We start from the raw sequence: 27,620 nt of genomic DNA on the forward strand, positions 1-27,620 counted from the left end.
TGTAATTTTTTGAGATTCAATCCATCAAATTTTTATTAGTCATAGGCCAGATTTACTCTCCCACTAATCCTCAATTCCCTGAATTCTCATGGCAAGCCAAACCATCACTTAACTACAAAGGGTGATATAGCATGCTAAAATATGGTGAGGTAGGTTCAGTGTATCATATTTAAATGACCTATGGTTGGGTTTTGTTTTTTTTAAATCAGAACCCTTCTCTACTATCTCTTTTGCACAGTATTACCATATTAGTAAACATATTTATTGACACAGAAAAGTTTTATTTGGTTCATTTAAAATGAGGATTTATGAACAAATTTAAATTTCATTTATAAATGGAATATAAATAACTGAAGAATTGGGGGAAAATGTTGAAAGAGGCAGGGACTGACAGACTGGTCCATAAAGGCAATGGTTTCCAATATTCAGTTCTTACAGTCTAGTTCTGAATCCTCTATGTTCAACTCTGATTGGAAATTCTTAGTAATTACAGGATGAACCTTTTCATCAAAGAAAGTGTCATTTATTAAATTGGGCCAGTAAAAGTAGGCAAGAATTCAGAGGAGTTTGATGGCCAAAATTAACAAATGTTTTCATAAACAAGATGGAAAAGACTTGAGATTTAAAACATCACCAGGAAGAAAGACTGAATACAAGAGAAAGCAAAACTGACAGATTCATCTATCCTTTGCTTGACATGTTGCCTTGAGGTTACAGGGTGCTACCAAGGGAATTAGGCACTTTTATTGAGTTTCTCCAACTTGAAACTTGCAGGCCACCTATCTTCCTGATTAGTAACAAAATCACTTTATCTGACTGACTTTCCCTTCCTGGCAAACACTTTAAAAATAGCACTTGGAAGCTGAGAAAACAGCAGGTGGCTTCTAGAGTTGTAGACACCAAGGCTACTCCATGAATTAGTTTGGAAGCAGGTGTTCCAAAGGGTAGTGGATATCTTGCTCCCCACTCATCTCCCCAATTAACCTTCCGTTCCTTCATTATCTTGCTTTCCATGTTATTTATTTACCTGTGCCTTGCTTAACAAAACAAAATATATTCTAGGTGGAAATATGTCAGCGATTAATACTGGCTCAAAGTATTGCTATGTTCTTTGATATTTATTTATACAAAACTCAGCAATAAAAGAAGAGCCAACAGGTTGGGGAAAGAGTGATATTTTTCTCCTTACCTTTTTTCTTTCTCTGTTGTTCTGATAAAAGGATTCTTCCCCCCCCCCCCCGCCTCCCCAGGCCGAGGGCTACATCTGCCTTTGAGGAGTACGGCAAGAGCCACACTTTAAAATAATAGATGGGGCCAGGACAAAAATGAAATTGGATTTCATCTAAACTGAATCGAACAATAAAGTGCAGCTAATACTATTTACTTCCCGTATACCTAATAATATCTTCCTCCAGGCACATTAAAACTTATAATTTGGAAAGACAATTTGAAGGTCTTTGTAGCTTGGGGTTGTACTCAGCCTTAGACTTTGCAGGCCAGGGAAAGGCCTACAGAAAGATAATCTCTTCACTGATGAAACACTTCCTATATTCTCCTTTCTCCTCTCTGACTTGGTTATACCATACTTAGATATATGTAAAAAAATCTTTCTGCAAGTCAAGGCAGCTGCTTCTCTGGTTGTTTCAGCTCCTTCTAATTACACTTCAATTCTTTCATAGTGATCAGTGTAGGACATCTTTTTGATTGTAGGGACATTTACCCCCCCCCTTTTTTTTTTTAAGGAATATAGTGGGTGAGACAAAGTGGACATAGCCAAATCGAGTTTTTGTGGAAGCCAGGTTTCTCTTGGGAGGTAATTTGTGCTTCTTCCCTCAAAACTAGGCTATTTTAGGACACACGTGGAAGGTCTCATGTTTCTTGCTTCAAAAATGACAGATCTTCTTACTTCTGATTTTCAGCAATGTGAGAGCTTGTCCAGAGGTTGCAAATGAAGCTTTCAGGTCACATGGACAGGTCACATGATTGACAAAAGCTGTATTGACAAATCATTGAAATGAAATTTCATCCCTTTGTTAGATAACCTGCCATGAGGTCTTCTGGTTAGTGAGTAGCTATAATATTGACAACAAACAAACTGGCTTGTGTGGCATATGCACACTTGGGCCTGCATTCCAGTAGTCTTAAAACAGCAGGTCAACAGAAACAAAGAGTGCCTAGTGTCAGGCCACATTTCTAGACTGATTTAAAAGAGGAGGAGGGGAGGAGAAGCAACTATATGTTAAATGCCTGTAAGTCAGGCTTTTATGAGTGGACCTGATGTTCCTTTACTTCATGGAACTTTCTTTAATAAGTACACATTTCTAAGTTTCCCTGCTGGGTAACCTTCCAACTAGCTAGCTATTTTTCTCTTTTTCTTCTTTCCGTTTTTTTTTTCAATAACTGTTATTAGAAATATCAAATCATTAATGGCATTAAAGAATGTATTATAAGTTACCTGTGCTGGGTATGTTGCCTTTGAAGAGAAAGAAAAGAAATTTTAATTGGGAACTTTTGCAGCTGGAGACTTGAGAAGCTTTGGCAAAGTACATTTCTTTATGTTTAGATAAAAGTTAGCTGGCATGAAATGAAAATTGTTATGTTCAGATCCTGATGTGTACTTGGTTAGGAATTACATTATGCCATTATTAAGCGGGGGCATTAAATAGGACTTGAAGCAGAGATTTCTTGGAATTTCATAGCATTAGCCAGCAATTGGAACATCTTAGATCTTCTGATTAGTTTGGGCCACCTTTAACTATGTCACACAGTTGCTCAATTTTACCATTCCATATAGTATACCTAGCCACCATAACTAAGGCTGAAGGATCGAGAGCTGTAGCCTAGCATTTTCTGTAGATTTTCACAGGCTGTTTTCCACCTTCTTAGATCAATGCCGTACTGCCAGTTTTTGCAACAAAATATAGGAATCTTTGATAAGACTTCAGTCTATACTATCCAGATTTAACCACAAAGACAATTTAAGGGCTCTAAATTAAGATAAGCTTACTGGGAGGGGCTAAAACATCTCCTAAATAATCCATGAGTAACTAGAGAATTGGGCAGATAATGGAGGTAGCCTAATAGTCAGCCAAGCCAGGTAGATCCATCCAGAAAGCACGAGAAAACACAAAGTCAGAGTACAAACCAGTTCAGAATCTAAGAAGTTAATACTCTAGGGTAGAGTTCAATATATCTTGCCATTCTAGCAACAACGTATGGATTTTGTTTTTAGCAGTGAGTTACTTCCAAATGACGTGCATATAATACATAAAGAATGCAGTGCTATTCCAGAGCAACAGTGACTCTAAAGTAAATTATTGCTCCCAGGGAACTCTTCTTTACAACCTAATACATGGACACCTTTCAGCCCTTTGATTCTCTATGTCGCCACCTTTCTTTCCATGAGTTTGGATCCTGTTTCAAGGAACCTGGAGATATAGATGCCATACTTAAATGGGGTACCCCTTTATTGCTTGCTTTGCTGAGCCCTGATTAATTAATTAAATGACTCCCAAAGTCTCCCTGCCTCATCATCTTCTGACTCTTCCATGAAGACTATGACGTCATGGATTTAATGTACACAGAAGAACATACTCAACATTAGGTCACAGTCAGTATGCATGAACAGTGATATTAGCAGCAGAACAGGTATTCTGGGTGGGGAGAGAGAACAAATGTCCTTTCACTCTGACCCAGTGAATCTCTTACAGTTTCCTACAGTTGATCAGAAGAACTAAAGAGCAAGTAGCTTTAACTTTGCCCATAAAAAAACCAGTAACACCTGAGCTATTTGTGGCTACATAAATAGTTTAGACAAGAGGTTTTCTTCATTTCTATCATTTCTTGAGTATATTACCAAGGTCAAGAGCTTTAGTGGTGAAACTCATTGATGCAACCACTATCAGCAGAAGCAAATGAGCAAAAAAAGAAAAAGAAAATGGAAAAAAAAAAAAACACCTTACGTTGACCAAATAGCTTAGAAAGGACAACACACAGCAGGTCACATAGACCATGCACAATACATTCTTTATGAGCTTGACAATAAAGACAGAAATGCCCTATTCAGCCAGAAGGCTGATTAAAATAAATTATGCTACTTGATATTATCTCTTTTATAAGCTGGTAGTTTTTAAAGGTTAATGTTATGGTAACCAAGCTATATATGTGTAGACATATTTATGGTTAATGCAAAATGATCAATTTTCAGTGAACATCAAAAATTTACAATGTATGTTCTGGAAAAATCAAATTGATGGCAGCCATAACATTTTATATTAGAAATCTTATAGAATTACAGCACAGATACAGACAGTGCTTTATAATTCCAGTTAACTCATTCAGTTTTGCATCTTATAACATCATCTGACACACAGGAAACAAATATTACTGCAAAGTAGTCTGAATTGAATCAAGGAATCACTTTGGCTTGGTTCATTGGACTATCTGATCTGAAATAATGATGACTATGATGATTTAATAATAGTAGTAATATTTCAGGATCTATAATTCCTACACTGTCTTCTCTGTGTGTTGAAAAGCTGGATTCTCATGAGGAATCTAATTTTTTTTTTAATTTTATTTTTTGATGTTGGTATTCTTTTATGATCCACTCTGAGTTGAGGTTCATAATATGGGCAGCTATATATGTCTAAAATAAAATAATAAAATAGATTTCAGGGACTATTAATCAATGTCTCAGTCATCTTGAATGCCAAACCTCAAAATTCCTCCCCAAGAAATATTCCTATGGGGGGGGGGGATTTTTTTTTTTAAGTGTCTTTCTTGCCTTGCAATAATTCAAAGCCTATGCAATGCCATTCAACAATATTGAAATTCTCCTTTATTCTTAAACCAAACAGTAGAAAAGACATCTGCCATATCTTTGTTGTAAGTAATAGCTTACATATATACATACATATATACATATATACATATATACCTACATACATACATACATGGCTTGCTCCTTCAAATCTGAGCCATCAAAATTATTTTAAGAACTCTTGATTCATCTTATGGTATAAATAACAATGTAATAGGCTAATGGGCTTAGGAATCAAGTTCAAATTCCAAGAACAAATATGAAGTTCACCTAAAGGATGAAAACAGCTAGACAAGGAGAAGAAGAAGAATGAGTTTTTGGCCTATCAAATGACTCTGCTATCCTCTATGATGAAAGATGACATGGAGATAGTCAAAGGTTTAAAATGTTTGACACTGACATAGCTGATCATAAATAGTTAGGAAATAATGCCATGCTGAATGTTTCTTTTCCCTCCCTTTCTCCCCTTTGGAACAAAATGAACTTTAAATAATTATCTGTTTAATTTCCAATTCTGTTCCTTTCAAAATGTCTGAACTTTAGATAATTGTCTCTAAAACATGCCAAAACTTTTCTCTGACCTTTAGTCCCAGAGAATATAAACCTTATAGGATCAATTCTAAACTGTATTCCTAATACTTTTGTGGTTCTGTTTGGAATACTGGGCTTTTTTTCCAGGAAATTTCTCAAAAGTTAGGAGCTCTGCTTCTCTATATAACATTCCATCCTGCAAGATTTTGTCATGCTCCAGTGCAGCTGGTTTACAACTAAAGGCCCTCAGGTCAATTATGATCTTCCAAAGCCTTAACCATGAACCATGAACCCCTCCAAATGGTTGTGAAGTCTTAATTTTTACTACAAGTAGTCCCAAGTTTAAGAACAAGTTCTGTTCCCAAGGTCTGTCCTTGAGTTGAATTTGTATGTAAGACGAAACAGTATTATTTCATAAGACTTTATAAGTAGTATTGTACAATTAACTCAAATCATTGTGCATTTAACTTGAATAACTGTGTATTTTACTTGAATTTTGCTCAATAGGCTCTGTTATTAACTCTGGGTCATCCTTAAACTGGACATTCTTAACCTGGGGACTACCTGTGTAATAGAGAAAATCATTAACTACATGGAAGGCAGTCAGTATTTGTCCTGGCTTTTTAACACATACTGTAATGGAGCCCATTTCACACAACCCAAAAGTCACCATCAAATGGCAATCAAATCAAAAGAAGGCTGTATACTCCTATACTAGTGTGACACTCTAATGGAACTCAACATGGTATCTCTAGAAGTTTTAGATTTCAATGTTTATTAACTTTTATCAGCATAGCCAAAGGATTGTCAAGACCTCTTTTGTAAAATACATGGAAGGGAGAAAGTTACCTATGCCTGTCCTGGTGCAACTTCCCATCTCTGTACTGTTTCTACATTAGAACCAAAATCTTTCCTTTTATATACATTTCTCTTAGGATCTCAGAGAGAGACATAAAGAGACTTCCCTTTATTTATATTAACAGCATCAAAACCTTCAGGTAGATGGATGGGAGAGATAATAACAGGTTCAAAGACAATTACTGAGTTCCATGAAGAAATGGAAACCTGAAAGTAAGTTTTCCTAGTCCAAGACTGATAACTGGAACTCTGAACAGAAGAGAACCATTTCATTCAAATTTGATATATTGCTGGGAATAGTCCATGATAAATATTTGTTGTTGTTCAGTTGTTTCCAGCCCTTTGTGACCCAATGGAAAACAGTTCACCAGGATTCTATGTCAATATCTGTTACTTTGAGTTCTTGTAAATTCATGAGAAGATACTAAGGCTTTGCAAAGTTTTGCTTTGGTGATTTGATTCAAAGTTAATTCAACTGGATCTTCAAATTGACTTCCTGAACTGGATCAACAATTCAGATAAAATTATCAAACAAAATTGGAAGCCTCTGAATCAGTTTGATCTATAGCAACACTATTCATTAAAAAAAGGCAATGGCTTTTAGGCATGACATCTTTATAAAATCACATTCAAAGGTAGTATGCTAATAAATTTCAAATATTTATGGTGATATAACAAATAAATCATTTATTTGAGCTTGTGAGCTTTCTAGAAACACTTGGCCAGCTGGTATGTTAGATGTTTAGAGAGAATGGTAGAAGTCTTCACATTATGGTTTTGGAGATTGTGCTAGGAGTACCATAGACTGAGAAGAACCAGTCAATCAGTCCTGCACCAATCGAAGGCTGACTGTGTCTTAAGGTGAGAATAAAAAATCTTGCATATGATGCAAAGAGAAAATGGGCTAGAAATAATTAGGCTTTGTGAATTGAGGGAAGTAGAAGAAGGGGAAAACAATGGATAGAATAGATGAATAGGGTTAAAGAGTTTACTGGAATGTCCCTAGAATAATTATGTGTTGCAACTAAAGACAGGTCAAGTCTGAATCCATAAAGTCAAGAGGAACTGAACTCAACTTGAAGGCATCAGAATAATTGGGTATGATTAAATTGGATCTTCTTATTTTGTTGTACTTGTTCATGCTGCAAGGTGAGAGCTATACTTATTAATTATGGAAAGGAGAGGGAAAACGTTTGGAACCATAAAAATGAATTTTTCCATCCCTGGAGAAAAGCTACTTCTGAGCTTAATACTGGAAAAGTGTGCTTGAAACAGAAGATTATTCTGCAGTAAAGCCCTTGGTAAAGCTGGAATTTAGTATTCTTGAGACACTTACATTGATTTAATTTGCCATTCAGCTGTTGAATAAAATCCGCCAAAGTCTGCCCCACATAATGACCAGCTTTCTTGCCAATTCTATCATCAGGGCTGCAAGCATCTATCTCATCATAAAAGCCACAGGAAAGGGATTAAATCATTCACCAAAGAACTTCACTATGCAGGGGGATTTTTATCAGCTCAATAGTGATAAGGCAGGTGACCAATCTGAATGCCTTTTGATCACATGTTCATCTCCCAGGATGGATAATAGTTGTAGCAAAAGAATGTTTGCCAGCTTTCCATGACTTCAAATGAGGGCTTATCTGCAGGAATATCCATTGATTTATAATCTACCAGACCCCAATGGTTAATAATAAAAAAAATAAAAAGAAGAAGTATAGCTGAACAGGTTGTAGAGAAATTAATTCATATTCTCACCAGTAATCCACAGTTGGAGAATATTAAATACAGCAATACTCCAGAGGAAGAACAAATGATTGGCGTGTGTATATATATATACAAATATGAATGATATAAAACTGGTTCATTTAATAGTCTCCTTTGTCTTTCTCCCTCTCTCTTTCTCTTCCTTTCCCACACCCCACATCCCTTTTCCAAGCAAAAGTTCACTTTCTTATACATCAGTTAGCAAATGCCTTTTTTTGAAAAAAAGAGTTGGAATGCAAATGCATTTTTTCATGTATTTTCTTATAAGTAAATGTTTGCCTATGCATTTTGCAATAACCATTCCCTAATATATGCCTTTCCCACATATTTTTTGCTAAGTTTTATTCTTCTGTGTAATTAAAAAAAAATTGATGACTATGAATTTAGGAAATTATGTTGTGGGATATCAATGTGATTGATGATGAAGATAACATATTCTTCCCAGTGAATTTTAATATGAATTTATCCAGTTTACACCACTATTGGGAAAGTACACGCAGAGTGACATTTGAGATGTTTCTAAGCCAAAATCCAAATATGTCCAAACATGTGTATCAAGAAAAACCTTATCAAAACTGAATGTTAGGAAAAATGAGCATAAAACCCTGGAAAGCATATGCTCCATTAAAATGTTCATGCTTAACACAACAGAAAATCCCATGAGTAGACTGTGCAAATGTGGGCCCCAAAACAATCTTGGGGTTACCCCCCCCCCCAAAAAGATACATTGTCTCCAGAGTGCAGACAGTCATGCAGTACACAGTATAGGGAATGGGTGAACTTAGGCATATATCCAGATTTCCAAGGGAATGGGCATATCATAAAGTGGGACTTATTTCAATGAAAAACATTTTCTCCTATTTCACTTTTCAAAACATTTTCTAATAAAGGAACAGTATGTATGTGAGTGTGTGTGTGTGTGTACATATACATACGCCCACAGACACACACACACACAAACATAGATACACACATACACACCAAATAACAACATAGCTTGGTAAACAGTTGTTTGGAATGTTGGCATGGGGCCAGGCTACCTGAGGGACCACCTCGCCCCCATGATGTCAACCCGTGCCACCCGATCTCACAGAGAGGGCATGCTCCGGACCCCCTCAGCAAAAGAACTCCGATTAGCGGGGTCCAGAAGGCGGACCTTCTCTGCTATAGCCCCCACCCTTTGGAACATCTTGCCCCCAGAGGTGAGACAGGCCCCCTCACTCCCGGCCTTTTGGAGGGATTTGAAGACTTGGCTCTGCCATCTGGCCTGGGGCGGGGAGGGAGGTTGTCAGAAATGGGGTTGGCTAGCCCTTAGTGGCCTGGTGTGGCCTCCATCGGCCTCTTGGATTTTTTATCTTTTTTCTATCTGTGTAAGTGTGGTTCTCTTTTTATAACTTTTAATTATCTATTTATGGTTTTAATTTGATGTAAACCGCCCAGAGTCCCCCATTGTGGGGAGATGGGCGGGGACAAGTCTACTAAATAAATAAATAAATCGGAAACGGAGTTGCAGTTATGTAAAGCATGCAATGCCTCTCCCCACAGTATAACCATGCACTAAGAGTAGCTTGGTGGATTGAGGTCAGAATGGTTAGGAATACAGCTTCTTGGTGTTGGCATATTAATCACAAAACTCCTTTAGGGAAATCCAGTTTCCATGGAGTCCTTTGTTTTAAACAACTGGACACAGTGACATCAAAAGGACGTGTATGTGTGTGGGGGGTCAAATTATGAAAGGAGCGTCACACAGTGGCACGATGGAGGTGCTGCTTCTCTAGTACATGTGTCACTTATGCATGTACAAAAGGGGTGGACCTTGTGTGGCAACAATGCAATACTGCTTTGGCATTTGGATGAAAGCACTGGATCCTGCATTTTCCCCTGACTGGGGACATCCTTCCTCACCCAGACATTTGTTCCAGAACCAACTTTTCTTTCAGACTGCCTTTTCAAATGAACTTAGTTTTCGTACTCTCAGTGTTTTGTTCTGGTTTGTTTTTACTTCATGGGTGATTGTTTTATTACTATTTTATGGGTTTTACAGCAGGATTTCTCTTTTTCTTTTTAGCTGTTCCTCTTTCCTCATATACTGTTGGGGATTTCTTTGAGCAGAATCATCATCGTAACTCCTTTTATTGTATTAAGAGAAGAAAAAAAAAAGAAATGTTAAAGTCTGTGCCTTTCACAATTGGAACAATATTACAAGGCAATGGAAGAAAGGCCTTTGTGTGATCATTACACCTTGCCTCTATAAACATCTGGACCTTTCATATGATCTCATATCACTAAGCTTGAACAAATGGTTGGCTTGTTGCTGCTGCTGATCCTCCAGTAATTCATCATTTACTTGAAGTGAAAAGATTCTATAGTAACTCAGCTACCAGGGTGTTGTTTTAATGCAGTGTTGTCCAAACTTGGCCACTTTAAGATGAGTGGACTTCAACTCCCAGAATTCCCCAGCCAGCCATGGGAGTTGAAGTCCACTCATCTTAAAGTGGCCAAGTTTGGACCACACTGTTTTAATGAGTAAGCTTGAATGTATGTGCATCAAAATCTATTAGATAGGAGATAATGATTTAAAAAAAAAAAAACTGCAAACAAGTCTTGGGATTGGTCTCCCAGGATAAAGGTTACTTACTTGCCATCAAGTCATACAAAAATAGCATTACTTCTGCTTGAGAATACAAAGTGTTCCTATGCTGTTTGGCAAGTGAATTTAGAGGGGCAGGAAGTTTCAGAAAAGAAACTGTTTGGAGGGGAGAGGTTAGGGATGATTTAGCATAGCTGAGCTTTATGAATGCACGATCACATTGCTTTCACAGTTGTGAGTTACATTATGACCATTTTTAATGGAACTTGGAATAATTAATTGGAGGAGGAGGAGTCCAATCCATGTTTGATGCAAGAAAGTCTCAACTAGAGATGAGTAATGGATGTTTATCCTATCCTTCTTTTGTCAAGATCTTTGATGTCCCTAGACAATTGGTTCCAGTACTGAACCATACTAAGTTTCTCCTAAAGTTTATCCCCTCTCTCACATGCAACTACTAGGTGTAATCCAATTTATTGGGAACATAAAAAACAAGTCCTTTTGCTCTTACATGTGGCATCACTTCAGCATCACTGAGAATTTCTCTTATTTTTCTCATTGGTCTTGTTTTCTCCTGCTTCCACATGCTAAATTCTTTAGCTTTTCTTTGTAGTTTGTAGCTCCTTAGTTGCCCCTTTCTGAAACTGTTCCAATTTGTCTCTAATGTTTCTTAAAGCACAGCGTCCAAAATTATACTTAATGTTCCAGGTATGGGGTATTTTAGTTCTTAGGATTTGGAAAGGATGGTTCTATTAATGCAGACTAAAATCATATTACTCTTTTTGTAGCTCCATCACACTGTGATTCATGTCTAGCAAAACCCTAGGTGATAAATATACCCTTAAAATCTCCACCCCCTCCTTTGACATGGCAATTAATGAGCTCTGGGAGAACCATTGATTGTGAAGAGAAGTTAAAATTATTGATCACATAACTACAATCTCATTCCCATACCAAGCCTGCAGTTGTTGTTGTTAACAGATGACAAGCCTGAGAATAAATGTATCATTTGGGGACATTTCTGTGTCCATTCAAATCTTGAATAAATTATAGTTTCAGGAGGCCTTTCAAGTTGGTCTGCTCTGCATTTCTATTTGGCCATTTCCAGTTTCCTTTTCAAAACAGCTTTTTTTTTTTTCCCCTTCTGCAAAGCAGGATACCAAAAAAAAAAAAAAAAATCCTAAGAAAAAGAATATTTTCAGAAAATTTATCTCAGCTCCAGTTTCATTTCTCTAAATGCATGCTCTAGTAACGTATTGAAGGACGGAAGAGGCAAATAAGCTGAAACCATTAGAAACTACAGAAAACTGTGCTGTGATTCTGAAATTGATGTTGGAGATTATTGTTGTTAAGTCAGAATTCAGAACGAGTGTAGTGCAGGTCAAAAGAAACCCACACAGCAGTAAAGAAATACAAGTGGAAATAATTCCACCCCTCGTTAAATGTGAAGTAAATATTGCTTTGTCCATGAAGAAACATACCATAATGTATACAAGTGATCACCGGTACATCAAAAAGAGCAACAAATGCATTACAACATAAAACTCTCCTGAAAGACTTTGCTAGGTGAAATAATCCTTCTGTCTATATTTGCTATAATCCAGTGTATCGTATGTAGAGTATCAATACCAAATACCTTGAAAACGAACAGTGACAGTGCCATAAAGACTGAAGTCAAATTCTCATTGGGAAACAGAGCAGGTCACCAAGAATATTAGCAAAATGAAGTAATGAAAGAAGTAAAAAATACAGTCTCCAACTCTCCCTCATATTATATTTACCTTCATTTTCCTTAATTGTAAAATTAGGGTTGTTGGCCATTTCAGATGGAAGGTTGTAAACAAAATAGTGTCCATTTTTGGGATCGTCTTTGTCAATGACTCTCATGGTGTGAATGACCTAAAACAGGAAAACAAACATATTTACTTAAATCTGAGATGTTCAATGTAATACTGGCTAGACAGTGACCAAAATTTGTGTGGGAAGAGCTACTGACTTTCGGTGTAAAGTAAATAAGTAAATGCAAGGACCCAATGTTACTCTGTCCCATAGTGCCCTAAGAGGAATACAAGAAAGATCTTCCCCTCTAATGTCAGACCTTTCTTTCATTACCTTTTGAGGAGTGTAACATTGCCCTAGGGATCATGGGATTTCTTTTTTTAATGTTTTAAATGTTAATATGGGGAGAGTCACAATGGTTCTTTCAGGGGTAAAACAAACTTGTATCTTTTTACAAAACATACATATGTAAGTTTACCATATGTAAAATAGGCAAACAACAATGACACCTGTATGGGTTTTGTTGTTCCAGGCAGATACCTAACTTCCCAACAATTTCTCATTGCCCAATTCTCCTTACCATGCTATCAAGTAAATTGCATCTTCTTCCCTCACTTACCTTAGTACTAAGTGATTGCTTAATAAATGACCATGATTATAGTAATTAGTTGTCACCTTTAACCTTGGAAATCACAACATCAGAAATGGAAAGAGAGGCTTTTTTTTGGGGGGGGGGGATACTATTTTTCCCTGTTTTCCAATATCAATTGCTTTTGCTATTTGAAACTGCCTCAAAGATCTATATAAGACTGGAGTATGAGACTTTGTCATGGCTTGAGAGTTATACCAGCCTTTCTCTATCAGAATGAAGGTGGTCTCTAGGCAGGGATCACCTAATTTTATCCTGACAGCAATCCTGTGAGGTAGTTTAGGCTGAGAAAATGTAATCGCTATTACCCCGTGTGCTCCATGGCCAAATGTTGGTTTGAACCTGGGTCTCCCTGATCCCAGTCCATCACTCTGTTTATTATACCATACCTTTCATGGTTGTCCAGGCCTTGAAAAATTGCTTTGCTTTAATGAAGGCATGAACAATATGTCCCTTTGGTGTCCTTCTACAAAGCACCACATTTCACCTCTTCTAATGAAGGAAGCACATTGGCTGTGGATTGTCACTTGTCCAAAATGTGTTGTGAGTGCACAGATGCTACTTGGCCAATGAACGCACAGCTGCTTTTATTGTACAGAGATAACTGTATAATGAAAGACAGTCCGGACAAATACTTCTAATTAAATAAATGCAAGAACACCCACACTCTACCCTTGAGAATGTTCTCTTCTGTTTTGGAAGACATTTGAAAAACAGATTCTTTTTCATGAAATTGGATGAGAACTGATAGGGAGAAAACATGGGATAATTTATTTCTGTGTGAAAATAACAAACGTTTCCGTACCCATTGCATGGATAGGGAGAAGAATTGGATTAACCCACAAAACATCCTTTACAGGTTTGATTTTCAAAAGTGATTCAGATGTAGTTAAGATGTTCATCCACCCCCATTCATATGGTGCATTATATCCCTAGGTGCGGGCAGAGGTTTCACAGTGATGAAAAGATGTGTAACAGGGGGCGGGGGGGGGGGGAATCATTGAGAAATTTGAAAGACATTTTCAAGCACCCTGAAAAGAAAGTAGAAGTCCTGAAGCCTCTTTCACCAGGAGTGGGGGGGAGAGACACCCTTTTGAGAAATTTCAAGGCAAACTCCAGCACTGCATTAGTGCTTGTGCTGGCACTACCTTCTTTCAGCAATATATTTTCCTTCACACAGGGAAATACTAGAGCATATCTTATATCTTAATGGATTTAACAAATATCACATTGAGAGTGATATTTCCTTAAAAAGCAAAGCAAAGCAAAACAAAAAACCCCCTGTAGATAAATTTGCAACACAGCTTCTATTTTCAGTTTTCAGAGAATCGGTTTACATTTTTTCTTTCTTTAATTTGTTAGGGTTTAAGTGGCTGGTACCTGTTTCTGTTCTAGATGCTGATTTGAACTAACTCTCCTAAAGAAGGTAATAATAGCTTTTTTAAGAGGCCAAGGAAGCTGGTTAATGGTAAATGGTAGGTAATCTTCCTCTGTGCTTGAATTAGATTATCCATCAGAACTTGGGCATTCCCACTACTGGCCAACATACAGCTGGATTCCCTAGAAGAGATTGGATATATGTGAAGAGGCAATGTTAAGTTTGGGAAGACAGCATGAAAGGGGTGGAAGGAGAGTTGGGCAAAGCGAAGAAGCTTTGATTCAAAACCAAAGACTGGATAGCCTATTTTTGAAAATCTGTACTCTAGGGTAGAGTTGTGGATCTGCTAGCCTGACCAGGATAATTCAGAAAGTCCTTTCCTTGCACGGCTTGTAGCATTCAACACATTTCTTAATATTGCCTCCAAATTGAATAGCTTAATGAAAAAGAAACCAATAAATGCATGAGGAATATTCATATTTACTGCACTTCATTTAATGCAAACTGAAAGAAACTTAGTATGGGTCCTAGTCCAGCCCAATTCCTTGTCCCCCTTACCACCCACTTTGGGGAAGGCAAACCCTCTTGTGCTTCTCAAAGGCAAAATTAGGCCACAGCAGTCTTGCTGTATTGGAAGAGTTGTTCAGTCTAAATCTGATACAGTGACTAAAAATGAAGGGAGATTAAGGGACTTGAAGTAGTCTATCTGCCACTAACCTCTAGATACCAGATGAGCATGTTTAGAACACATCTTCCTCTTTATTGTGAGATGAGAACTTTTTATGTAAAACACCTCCCCCCACTTCAAAGGAATGCTATAATGCATATTATTTGCTATCCTTCAAGGCAGAATTTAGTTAGGATAGATTACAATACTTTAGAAATTAAGAAATGATATCTTATACAAATGAATGTTCTTGGGTAAAGGATATTTTTGGCTCAATCCAATTTCTCTCTCTCTATTCAATTAATGGATATGACTCTTCTGTAAGGGTTTTCTTTTCCAACTGGTGATTCATTAAATTAATTAATCTCAGATTGATGAGTAGAAGCAAGCTGGGGGGCGGGCTTCTAAGTCAGCAAAGTTGTATAAAGAACACCCAATGCAAAGCAGCATGCTTTTTCAGCAGATTTGAGTTTAGCATTCAACTATTATGGATTTGGAATAAAAGCTTAAAGAATTCATCTTGCAATGTTGTACATCAACATTTTTTAACGTATTCCATTATTTCACTAGCAGCCATCATTGCCACTCTCAATTATAGCAGGATCCAAAATAGAACACATGGAGAAATGAACTGCACCCGATAGTTTACTCAGTATATTTACAGACTGCAAATCAGGTTTTCTAAGAGGTTGAGATGTAATCAGCTCCCTTAAGGTGATTCAAACTCAGCTGTAAGTTTACCTGCAAATCTGTAAATGTATTCAAATGATAGGCAGTGACTGCATTTGTCCTTCATGTTATATGATAGAGATTTAATTTCAAAGAACTTGGGGAATTCAGATTTAGACTAAAGAAAGGCTTTGAATGGCTACTTTCTGAGGGTAGTTTGTTATGAATATCTGCATACCAAATTGACATTTAAAAAAAATATATTCAGACACACACTTCTACTGTTGAGAAACTTTTGTCCTTCTGAATTATACTTCATTATTGAATCCCAGATATATATAGCTTGGGTTCACAATTCATGAGGCTGAAACGTAAATGGTCTCATCCTGGTTGTCAGATTATAGCAATCATGACATTGTCTTTTCCAAATCTTTTTTTTTTTCCCCCCATGATCCAAAAGGGCAACAGCAAAAAGGCAAAAGAGGGAAGGGTTAATTATAGGGAAGAAGAGATAGGTTAGGAAGTTCAACTTTTTACTTCATTTGCGTAAGGTCAGTCTGCCTAAATTAATGGAAGTGAATTTTTTTAACACTGAGTTTACATAATTTGAACTGCATTTTAAGTTTCTGGTTTCAGTTTATCAGTGGTGCATTTTTAATTCATGAGGCATGTTTAGACATGGTATTCTTGCCTTGTGAAGCCAATCTGAATGTTCTGGGATTGATTGAAAATGGCATTCATAGTTAAATATTGAGCAGTTTACTAAGACTTGTCCTGTCCTAAGATCCTGTGAAACAGTTGTATCATTTTCTTTTTGGTTTCCATCCACCTCCATCTGCTTTTTCATCCATTCTTCTATGAGATTCATATTTTCTTTTAGTCCAGTATCTTAGTTATATTCCTTCCCTTCCTTCATCTTTTCTCTGGCTGTCTATCCATTCTCTGCCTTCTTGTCTCAGCTCTGTGTTCCTTTCATCGTGCCACGTAAAATAATATACTGAAATTCTCAGCCTATCATAGCCAGTTGAAGTTATTTCCTTCCTTTCAAAACATCCATTATTTGTTAACTTCCTATCGCCATTACTTCTAACTCTTGAAACAGTTAGAATCATCACAAATAGTCCATCATACTGCAGCCTACCCTATATGTGTGTGGAGGAAGCCTTTCAGCAGTCTGACAGATAAAACCCCACAACTTCTTGTAGCCTTCTTATCTGAGAATATAATCTGGGATGGGGACCGGAATGGGATTAGCTGCTTGCCCTAACAGGACAGCAAACCAATCACTGATTCTTCTCACTTATTTCTTCACGTGCTAAACATAATTATTTGAAAATCCTCATTTTGGGGTCATTAGAAGCTCAAGTGCTTCCTCTGTCGTTCAGCTGTGAAATAAAGGAACAACCAAATGTTGATTTCTCCCAGATTATGTACATTAAATAGGAAATTTAAAAAAAACTGTGCTAAATGTTAGCTTGGGGTCCAGTTGAAGGAGGCTTCTCTCTTTGTTTCTCTCACTCACTAAATACATGCAAGATAATTGAGGAGGGGAATGTTAATGTGTGTGCAAGTGTATTTATTTTATGTATGTATGGACTGGCCTTAATAGAAAATGCAGTATTTGTACCTTTCTAGACTAACATTAGTAAGAATGTGACATCCTATGCTAAATGGGAAAGGGTGCTAGCAAGGTTCAATCCCCCCCCCCCAAAAAAAATTAGTGTATTATCATCAGATACTGTGGAGTATGCTGTGGAGTATGTGAAGGAGAGCTGTTAGACTCTACTGTATATAGAGTGGGGAGAGGGTACAACTCATAATTTGCTTCAGACCTCAGGAATCTGAATTTTACTGTTTCAGCCATATTTATATCATAGTCATATTTATTTCAGTCATATTTATACCAGTAGTGGGATTGCTAGGAAGGAAGGAAGGAAGGAAGGAAGGAAGGAAGGAAGGAAGGAAGGAAGGAAGGAAGGAAGGAAGGAAGGAAGGAAGGAAGGAAGGAAGGGAGTCTAGAAGGTAGTATGAATTCCACTGAAGGGATAAAATCAAATGCCCAACATTACCTACACTGATAACCTAGATTAAGTGTGGAAGCCATATTTCACTAATTTCATTATTCAATGGAACTGTTGTTTGCTTGTTTCTTTTAACTGTCTAGAAATTCAGACTCCATTATCATTATCAGGTAAGCTGCTTTGGTAAATGGTGATTTTAATGCCAAACCCCACAAGGCACAAAATTAGCTGGATTAACAACTTTAGTGGCAAGCTGTCAACTGCTGTTTATTTAAATTAAAATGTCACTAGTCAAAAATAAATCAGGTATATAGAAAGCTGTGGATTTCCAATCACTCATTGTCTTCACAAGCTGGATTATAAAACTATTCTGTTTCATTTGTCCTATATTACTTTCTAATAGATAAGGGTCTGTTACATCATTCAACAGAGTCCAACACTGTGTGTCTTCTTGAATGATGGCCAAGGCTGATGTGGATTCAATCTCCTTGGAAAGATTTAAGAACCTGGTTAACTTTTCTGCCTGATACATGCTTTAAAAGTATCTCCATCTTAGATACACACTTGCAAACTGCACTTTTATTTTTTCCTTATTCTCTCCTTCTTCCAATAGCATCTCTAGACTCAATCTCTGATAAAAAAAATAAAAGTTTGGTGCTCAAGATCCTGCAATTCTACACCAGAGATATTGCCTAAATAAATTACTAAACAAACACATAAATAAAATCAGCAACTGTTTCTTTATTGTTCATCTAAAACTAGAAAAGTGTTGTCAGTCTTTTTTGGTAAAATTGGGAGAATGGGCTCTTACACTGAGAGACTGACACTGATCTGTTTAGCCTTGAGAAAAGACAGATAAGTACCCAAGAATTGTCAAACAGGATAAGACCATGACTTGTCTTTCCCCAAGAACGTAGGATGTGGAATAATGGCTATAAGTTACAGAAAGGCAGGTTGTGGGTGGAAGAGCACTTTGACAGCAAAACTAGCAAGCAAAGGTGGTGGTAAGCTGTCTTTGGCTGAATATATTCAAGTGGAGATGGGACACCCATCTGTTGGAGATGTTTGCAATCTTTACAAGGCCTGATCAATCAGAGTAAACTGAACATGTATGGAGGATGAGAGGATCATGTATACAAACTCCTCCTCCTAAACCTATGATCTTTCACTTAGGAATGCAATTTTGGATGTCTGTGTCAAGACTGATCCAGGTTAAAAAAAAAAAAAAAAGTTAGCATTCATATGTATAGAACTTGTGTACTTACAATGTGTGTGTGTGTGGGGGGGGGAGATATCTATTTGTAAGTTTAAATATTTCTGCAATTCCTTCTGTATTTGTGTGTGATCCTTAGGTTAATTTCAAAAGCCCTCTGTAAACAATATGTTCATTAAAATGGCTCTGGTTCCAAAATAGATAAAGTTCATATGTGGTGGTGGAGGCCATCAGAGAAAGTTTAAGAGGATTACTAATAACACCCTTAGCAGTTTGCCTCCTGCTTTTCAAGGCAACATGGTCAAATCTCCTGCTTCAGAATGATAGCTGTGTTGTGAATAGGCCCAGTCTGCCCATTGTGTGAGTTTTTGTGAGAGTTTGCATGGCCATCTGATCAACTAGCTGGGAAGAACAATTTTCTCCAACCTGTAACCCACCAGAAGTGTTAGACATGAACTCCCATAACTCCAAGACAGTTGTGGTCTTAAAGTGGTGGGGTTAGAAATCTAACACACCCAGAAAGTTCCAAACTGGGAAAAGTGTTATAGAGTTTATTGATTAGATTTATATTCTGCCTTTCCTCCAGGAGCTGAAGGTGGCATATAGAGCAATCACTTCCCCAAGCTTTTCCACAAGTCCTCTGTGGAGTGGGGTAGAGAGGTCCCTGGACTAGTCACCCTGTTCAACTTTTCTGGCTGAATGATAAATCTTGGATCTCCCAGGCCCAAAATTATAACATTTAAAGCACTGTTCCACATTGGCTTTCCATACCCTTGAGTGAGAAAAATTGCCAAGGACTTGCTGTTACTAAATAGACCACGACTTCAAATTGAACAGGGCCAGTTTCACATCAAACCATATCAACAGACAGGCAATCAAGAGACTTGAGAGGGGGAAAAAAAAACTGCACAGGGTGGAGAACCAAGGCATATTTACTTTTCCAGTTTTTCCATTTTCGCATAAATAGGCTTCGTTCCCGGATACAAGTTCAGGAGCGTTGTCATTTACATCAAGAACTTTGATAGCAACAGGTACTCGAGATATTTGACTGGGATTTCCTAAGAGAAGAAAAACACAGCACAGGGGAGGAAAAAAAGAAAAGAGAAAAGAGAAAGGTAAGCACACTTCATACCATTCTAACGACATCAAGGGCCCAAGGTAGAAATACATTTTTGTCCTGAAAGCTCGATGCGCCTTTTCTACTTCCAGTAATTGGGCTGATTTATTCAAAATTGGAAGAGGGAGGAAATGAAGATAAAGAAGGGACAGTATTTAACAAAGGAGAGACAGCAAATAAATCCCTATTGAAAACAGCTTTTGCTGGAGATTAGGCTGATGAAGACCTTCTTGGATTAAATTGGTAGATGCCTATTTTCTGATGAAGTTTGCATTGTTTTATTGATAAAGGGCATTCTGCATGGGGGAAGAGAGGCTGTAAACAACCAAGATTTATTTTCTTTCTTATCTTTCCCATTTTACTCTATTAGCCAGCCTGACTGCACATCTATTATTTCGGCTTAGCAAAAAGGAAAGGGGAAAAGAGAAGGGGAGGGGGGAGCATAGAGAAAAGGAGAGAGAAGGGTTAAAAAAATCCAACAGAAGGGCTCTAAAATGTTTTGTGGAAAGCATAAATAACAGAAATTGAGGTGAATCATTAAAAAGAAAGGGACAAAGAATATTTCCCACTTATTCAAGAACTCGGGTTGATTTATTTGATAAAGATATGTGCTTTTGAACTCATGAAAATTATGCACAGAGGGGGCAAAAACTCTGACCCACATTTATAGCTACACTTTATCATACTTCTCTTAATTCATTGCCTAGTTCCTATGTGTGTTTACTTAGATATGAGTCTTGTTTTGTTCCATACAGTTAATTTTCAAAACAGAGCCCTAATCAGTTTATTCTAGTTTATAATTGCTGCTTATAAATAAGGTTTGTGGCCTTCTCCTTGAAATACCAGGCGCTGCAGGTGACATTTTGCTGAAAATAGAACAGAATGGCATAAATTTGCTCCCTATATTTGGATATATCTGAAGACTGCATTATGCAGTTCCGTAAGAATAAGCCAACTAGCCTGTGTCAATTTCACCTGCTCACTACCTGCCAGAATTTACATAAAGGAGAACAGTAAGGAATCACTTTGCCATGCACTGATGTAGGGTATGCATTGAACACGGAAGAACAATGTATTTCTTATCAGGGTGAGATTCAGTTACATGCAAGCTGAATATTCAGAACATCACAAATATGCGCGCACACACACACACAGCATTGAATTCTCAGTGCCAAGTGTCACATTTAAGCACTCAAGATTTCCTTTTATCTAAATTAGCAGAACAATGGCAGTTCAAATTTTAGAGACGTTATAGTGAAATGCAATTAATTAGATAAGCTTCTGAAGAAATTATTTATGTCTCTTGTGGCTGGTCCCCAAATGTTTGTCTTTCATCTGAACCACAAACATGAAACCTACAGATATTATTCTTAGAAACTGGCAGAGAATTCATTAAACAATCTATATAATTTGCTAAACACACTAGAGGAAAACTTACTGAGTACAGAAATTGCCAAGATGGAGATACCAGGAAGATTACTTAAGACTACAACTGAAAATTGATTTCTTATTTGTTTGCTCCTTTTGTTTATGAAGTATAATTATTTTTATTTCAGGGTGGAAGATCACCAGAAACCCTACTCTGAATGCCCTCCCATGATGAGAAGTGGTGAGGTGCTACCTAGAATTAGCCCTTTCAGTGGTAACTCATTCATGTCACCCCCTGATATATATTCAGGGCTGAGCTGATTGTCTTTCTGGTGTCAGCCAAATTTATTTTATTCTCTCAGACATTTTAATCAGTACATGTGCTAATTTTAAGCATACATGCTGCTTAGAAATTCTGAACTACTGTCCTCTAGTTCTTGCTTGCATTGGTTGTATCATGTATTTTAATTAGGATATTTAATTGTGCATTTTAGATTAGGATTTTTTTTAATTTTATGGTTTTAGTGTGGAAAAAAACCCTGGTTTTGAAGGGAGGAATGCACATTTTAAACATCAGTAAGTATAAATGTAAATGAAGAAAAAGAATATGATGGATTATTCCTATCTAAACCTCCTTAATGCCAAACTGTCTTCTCATGTCATAGGTGTTGGAATTTTGCATTTTATAGCATCTGAGCAAATGTGATATAGTGAGTGGGATCATGAGGTGAATATTCAAGTCCTCACTAAATCAAAGAAATGGAGCTAGACATTTTTAGCCCATCCTATTTCATAGGATTGCTGTGAAAAGCAAATTGGAGGAAGAATGTTTAGCTTCGAGCAGAAAGCTGAGATAAAATAATTGGGCTGATAAGTAAGAATAAAGAATGAGGGTGTTGGGTGGGGTTATACCTTGGGTTACTGTTCAGAAATTTCACTTGCACTCTCCCAGATAACCAGGTATGTAAATTCCTACTAGCAATTGATCAGGTTGCTTGGAATTAGGAGGCCTAAGTGGTGGAATTGATAATGTTCCTTCACATGCCAGGTCAAGAGATCATACAAAAATATATTTTATTCTTTCCTTTAATGTAGCAAATTAGCAGAACAGGATGAATGAACACTGTTATAGCATACTGCTCCCTCAAAAAATAGATTTCTGTTCACAGGGAGCACTTACAGTCCAAATCAATCATGCTAAATTTGTGGCTTTGAGAACATATTCTGAACAGACAGGATATAAGCTAGAGGGGACAGGTCTGTACTCTTGCAAACGCAGAGATCCTACTTGTCTTCCATTTGAATCGCAAGCCTTCTAATATATACATATGTGTGTGTGTGTGTGTGTGTGTATTTGTTGTTGTTCAATCGTTAAGTCGTGTCCGACTCTTCGTGACCCCATGAACCATATTGCATGTGTGTGTGTGTGTGTGTGTGTGTGTATATATATATATATATATATATATATGAGTCTCTAATCACATATTCTCATCCAACAAAGGAGATTCTTATATTTATTAATTGACAGATTAGGATTCATGGGCTCAATCAGGACTAAGGACCACATGATATTTTCAATGGAACATACATTCCATTTTTTAATTTCTTTTTTTTAAAATATGGAAGTAGATCAAATTTTGATTTTTTTAAAAAATATGAACTTATGGAACAGATAAGCTGGTTCTTAAAACCACCTCTCCTGCCCAAAGGAAATGGCTTCTGAGCCTGAGAAAGAGGCACAAGAATTTGAATAATGATTTCTCTATAAATAGAGCTTGCATTTGATACATAGCAGTTGCTGAAATTCTCTCATAATGGCTTTTTTAGTTTTTCTACAATAAACCTTCTTATCCCAAGCGCTTATATCCTGAAATAGATGTTATTTTCAGTCCATTTTGCACAGAATAACAGCATTTCAAATTAAAACAACACATTGTGTAGAAGCCCATGGCCTGATATACCTTACAACCCGTCCTTGTCCCTATGCTTCAGAATACCCATATATGCTAACAACCTGACAACTGCCACAAAGCTATCTTCTTATAACCTATATGATCCTTCAGCACAGCAAGAAGCTCTCGAAATCAGCATGCCTCATTTGTATCCTCCTCACGCTACTCTGCTGCATTGGCATCATCCTAAATCAGCTCCCACAGCCATGGACAAGTAGCAAAAGGTTCGCCCTTTGCAATAGCACCTCATTTGGCCAGTGCCCAGCAGCAATAGAACCTACACCAGACAGTTAAACTGACAGCTTCACCGCCATCTGTAATACAAAGGCCTGGAAAGACTTTCTTCCAGCAAGCCATCTAGACCATTTATAGTCATCAGCAACTGCAGCATAGATAGCACAATGTGGCCCATGTCACTCAGATCCATGTCCAAACTGGAATGACAGATGCCCTATCACTTCACCCTCAGCTCCACAGGTCATTCTGTACCCTCCATCCCACAAGAAGGATGCCCCAGAGTGGAATGTCCACACTTTCAGCCTCCACATTCTCCCCTATACTTATACAAGGTATTACCAGGTTCCATCCCATCTTCTCAGCAGCTTTCATTCCATACTCCTGGGAAGAGAGGTCCGTTTTTCTTTCTGTAATCTGAGATCCCAGTCACCCATGGCATTTCTGGCCCCCAAGAGTGGGTCATTCCTTGTGCCTATTTCATTTAATACGTTTCTGTAATCCCAAGCTATTCAAAACTGCTGAGTGTGTAAGCTTTTCCCCTTTCCTCCTCCCTCTACAATATGCAGTGTAATATTGGATATTAAGATCACAGTAAGAGAAGCTGGAAGGAGGAGGAGAAAAGGACTAAAACAATACAGGTAAAATCAAGTGATAATAAGTGAGAAGACCCTGATGCTGGGAAAGATTGAAGGCCAAAGGAGAAGAGGACGGCAGAGGATGAGATGGTTGGATAGCATCACTGAAGCAATGAGCATGAAACTGAGCAAACTCAGGGAGGCAGTGAGGGACAGGAAGGCCTGGCGCAATATGGTTCATGGGGTCACGAAGAGTCGGACACGACTTAACGACTGAACAACAAACAACAAAAATCAAGTGATTGGGAATACAACTAGATACCATCTTGATAAATGTGAACCATGTGAATATAGAAGTGCAAAGCTTCAGCTTTGCAAACTTCAGGATAGGAAGAGCATGGTATAAAGCCAAACAGATGGATATAATTGATTTGTCTTAGTTTGTTTTAAATACTTTGTACTTAAATACATTGCCAGAGCCAGTTCAGTATAGTGGTTAAAGCACCAGGCTAGAAACTGGGAGACTGTGAGTTCTAGTCCTGCCCTAGGCACAAAGCCAACTGGGTGACCTTGGGCAGTCCCTTTCTCTCAGTCCAAAAGCCAGCTTGGTCTAGAGGTTAAGGTACTGGACCAGGAGCTGGGGGGCCAGGTTCTAGTAACCTTTAAGCTACAGATATTTATGGGGTAACCTTGGCCCAGTGCCTTTCTCTCAGCCATAGGAAAAAGGCAATGGCAAGCCACTTCTGAAAATCTTGCTAAGAAAACTGTAGGGAATTTGTTCAGGCAGTTGCCAGGAGTCAACACTACCTCAAAGATGTGTGTGTGCAAACATACACAGAGAGAGAGAGAGAGACAGAGACAGAGACAGAGACACAGAGAGAGAGAGAAATATGAGCAAGGCGAGAATCAAGGGAGCACATGATGAAAGCAGCTTTCCACCATTGTACCTACATTTGAGATCACACACACATTGTCAGAACCTGCATCACCCAACTATTGTTGTTTTCCTTTGTATTGCATTTGATGGGAGTTGGATTGATTTGTTTCTGCCACTTGTAACTAAGGGGGGGGGGTTGCTGTTAAAGGTTGTAATGGGAGTAGTAAGGGAGGTAGGAAGGAGCTTAACCATATATGGGCAATTTAGACTGGCCTGATTGCAGGCAAGGCAGCTGGGGCCCAAAGAGCCAGGAAGGAGCTCAGGTAGGAGGGGGAGGAAGGAAAGAGGTCACCACCAGGTGGAGAAGAATTGAGACGCCAGGCAATAAGGGGAGGGGGGATAAATAGAGGGAAGTTTACCCAAGGCTTTAGTTTTAGCAATGTTCTGTTTGCAAGCTACATGTAGCCCATAATAAAGAAATATTTTTCTGAACCAAACCTGGTTGCGTGAGGATGCTTCTGAATTGGGTTTTGGACATCATGGACTTGACACACATATGGAAGCTCTGGAGTTTGCATTGCAATGGCACAATGCTGCTTTCGTCCTTTCGATAGAAGCTGCAAACCTGAAGGCACCTCTGATGTGGAACTGTATGAAGTGGAAGTGATGGTGGGGTCAGACTGCTTGGTGATGTATCCTGCATGGTATTTTAAGCCCCTTCCATCGTTTGCCTGTTCATTTCTGCTTTCATTTTGAGACAAAACAAAACAGAAACTGGCAACAGCAAACAGCTTCTGGACTATTGTCACCAGTGGCCAAGGTTCTTTCCATTGCTGTTTTTGATTGTTCCCAATAATATCTTTCTTTATAATAGGTGGTCGTGGTGGAGTTTTTACTAACCAGATTAAACTGTCTTTAAGGAAAACATTATTCTAAAAAAAACAGTTTACAAAAATAGTTAGAGAAATCATACTATATTTTCATGCCTTGCGAAAAGCACTATGCCTTCAGAATTTCCTAAATTTATTTACTTCTTCAGGGAACTTAATGTCCCTATTATCCTTGTTCACATTTATACAAGAAAACACTACAAGAATAGATATACTGACAGATTTTTATCCATCAAACTCTCTTTTTGATGTTGTTCTAACAGTGCACAGAACTGCATTTGTACACAGTGAAACACCACACCCAAAAACTTGCATATCTACATATGTCTTTTGGAGGGGGCAACAATGTTTAATCCGTACATGCTTGAGTCTTGGTAATGTAAAGGGTGGTTGGAGATGCAAATGAATGCCAAGTGTTGAAAATTACAGAGCTGAAAAGTACAATTTTGGTTCTTATTCTAGGGATTCCCCCATTGAACTCAGGATGCAGAAGGTGAGATGATGCAGTTGAGTTACAGGTCACAGTGAAATTGTCAAAAACAGGAAAGGAACAAAACTAGTCTCTCACTCCTACACATCATGCTGATGGTGTAGATGATGATAGCTAGCTAGATGTGAAATCAACCCTATGCATATTCACCCAAAACTCAGTACTTAACTGTATTTGTGGCTGTGACCTAACAGAATACCAACATAGTATTGCATTTCTGACATATAAAACCTAGTTCATTTAATAAGAGTGCAGTGGGCACCCTGCCTCCAGTGTAAATGATTTTGGATCATTTTCAGAGAACAAGCAGCTGAAAATCCATAAACAGTGGCACTCAAGCAATCTACAAGTCTGATTAGTGACTCTCAAGAGTTTTTCCTCCATTCACCTTCATGAGGTGACATATATCTGCCAAGGTCATTTATTGTGTGAGGGATCAATAGGTGATCTGGAGATATGCAGGCAAAGGTGAATTTTCATTCTCCTTTCCCTGAGTCACAAAGAACTGAAGATTTGTAATCACATCAATACCGAGACCTAATTAAAAAACCTATCAGGTCCATGCTGAAGTTTTCCCATCAGATATGAAACCCAGAGCACCCCAGGCAAATTACTCATCCACATGCAGCTTCTTGGGGACACACCTGACCAATGGGGCTATTGCAAGCATTAAGTAGTTCAGTCATGAGAAATGAGAGGCAACTTGGTAGAGGTGATATTCGTGCTTGTCTACGCAACTATCCTGCTAACTCAAGTGGTGGTTACTGCATGCACGAACACTATTAGCTGGATGACAAATCTCATGTCTGCAAATACAGAGGTGCTTATGTCAACTCAGATCATTGGTTCACATGTCTTAGGTTTACTCTGACCACCACTGATACTCCAGGGTTTTAGGAAAGCCATCCTTCTCAGAAGTTGCTAGGAGACTGGAACCACTTCAGTTCTCTGGGTAGCCAGCAATATTCCTTAACTGATTTGCTTGTTTGCATGCAGCATAGATATATATAGCTTTCTATCAAATGTGCATGGTTATGATTCTCAGGAGAAGTGAAGACTGCTATCACAAAAATCTAGAAGGACAAGCCCTTCCTAAACAAAACAAACAAACAAAAATCCTTACCTTACTAACAAGAACTTTGGACATTGGTAGAAGGAAGAAGGGCACTT

General features: G+C 37.9%; 1 protein-coding gene across 3 annotated transcripts in view; it reads right to left on the reverse strand.

Annotated features, from left to right (window-relative positions):
• Positions 1-27,620, reverse strand: part of CDH8 (cadherin 8) — a 205,398-nt gene that overhangs the window by 8,615 nt on the left and 169,163 nt on the right. For all 3 annotated transcript variants that reach the window (XM_088136003.1, XM_088136004.1, XM_088136002.1), the window contains 2 exons: positions 19,881-20,002; positions 12,350-12,467 (listed from right to left, as the gene is read on the reverse strand). In XM_088136003.1, the coding sequence (XP_087992129.1) occupies positions 12,350-12,467; positions 19,881-20,002 (240 nt within the window). The remainder of the gene's footprint in view (positions 1-12,349; positions 12,468-19,880; positions 20,003-27,620) is intronic.

The sequence above is a fragment of the Python bivittatus genome, unplaced genomic scaffold (assembly GCF_059951505.1).
Source record: "Python bivittatus isolate LINGU-HERP-01145 unplaced genomic scaffold, Pbiv_v1 ctg000190_np1212, whole genome shotgun sequence".
NCBI lineage: Eukaryota > Metazoa > Chordata > Lepidosauria > Squamata > Pythonidae > Python > Python bivittatus.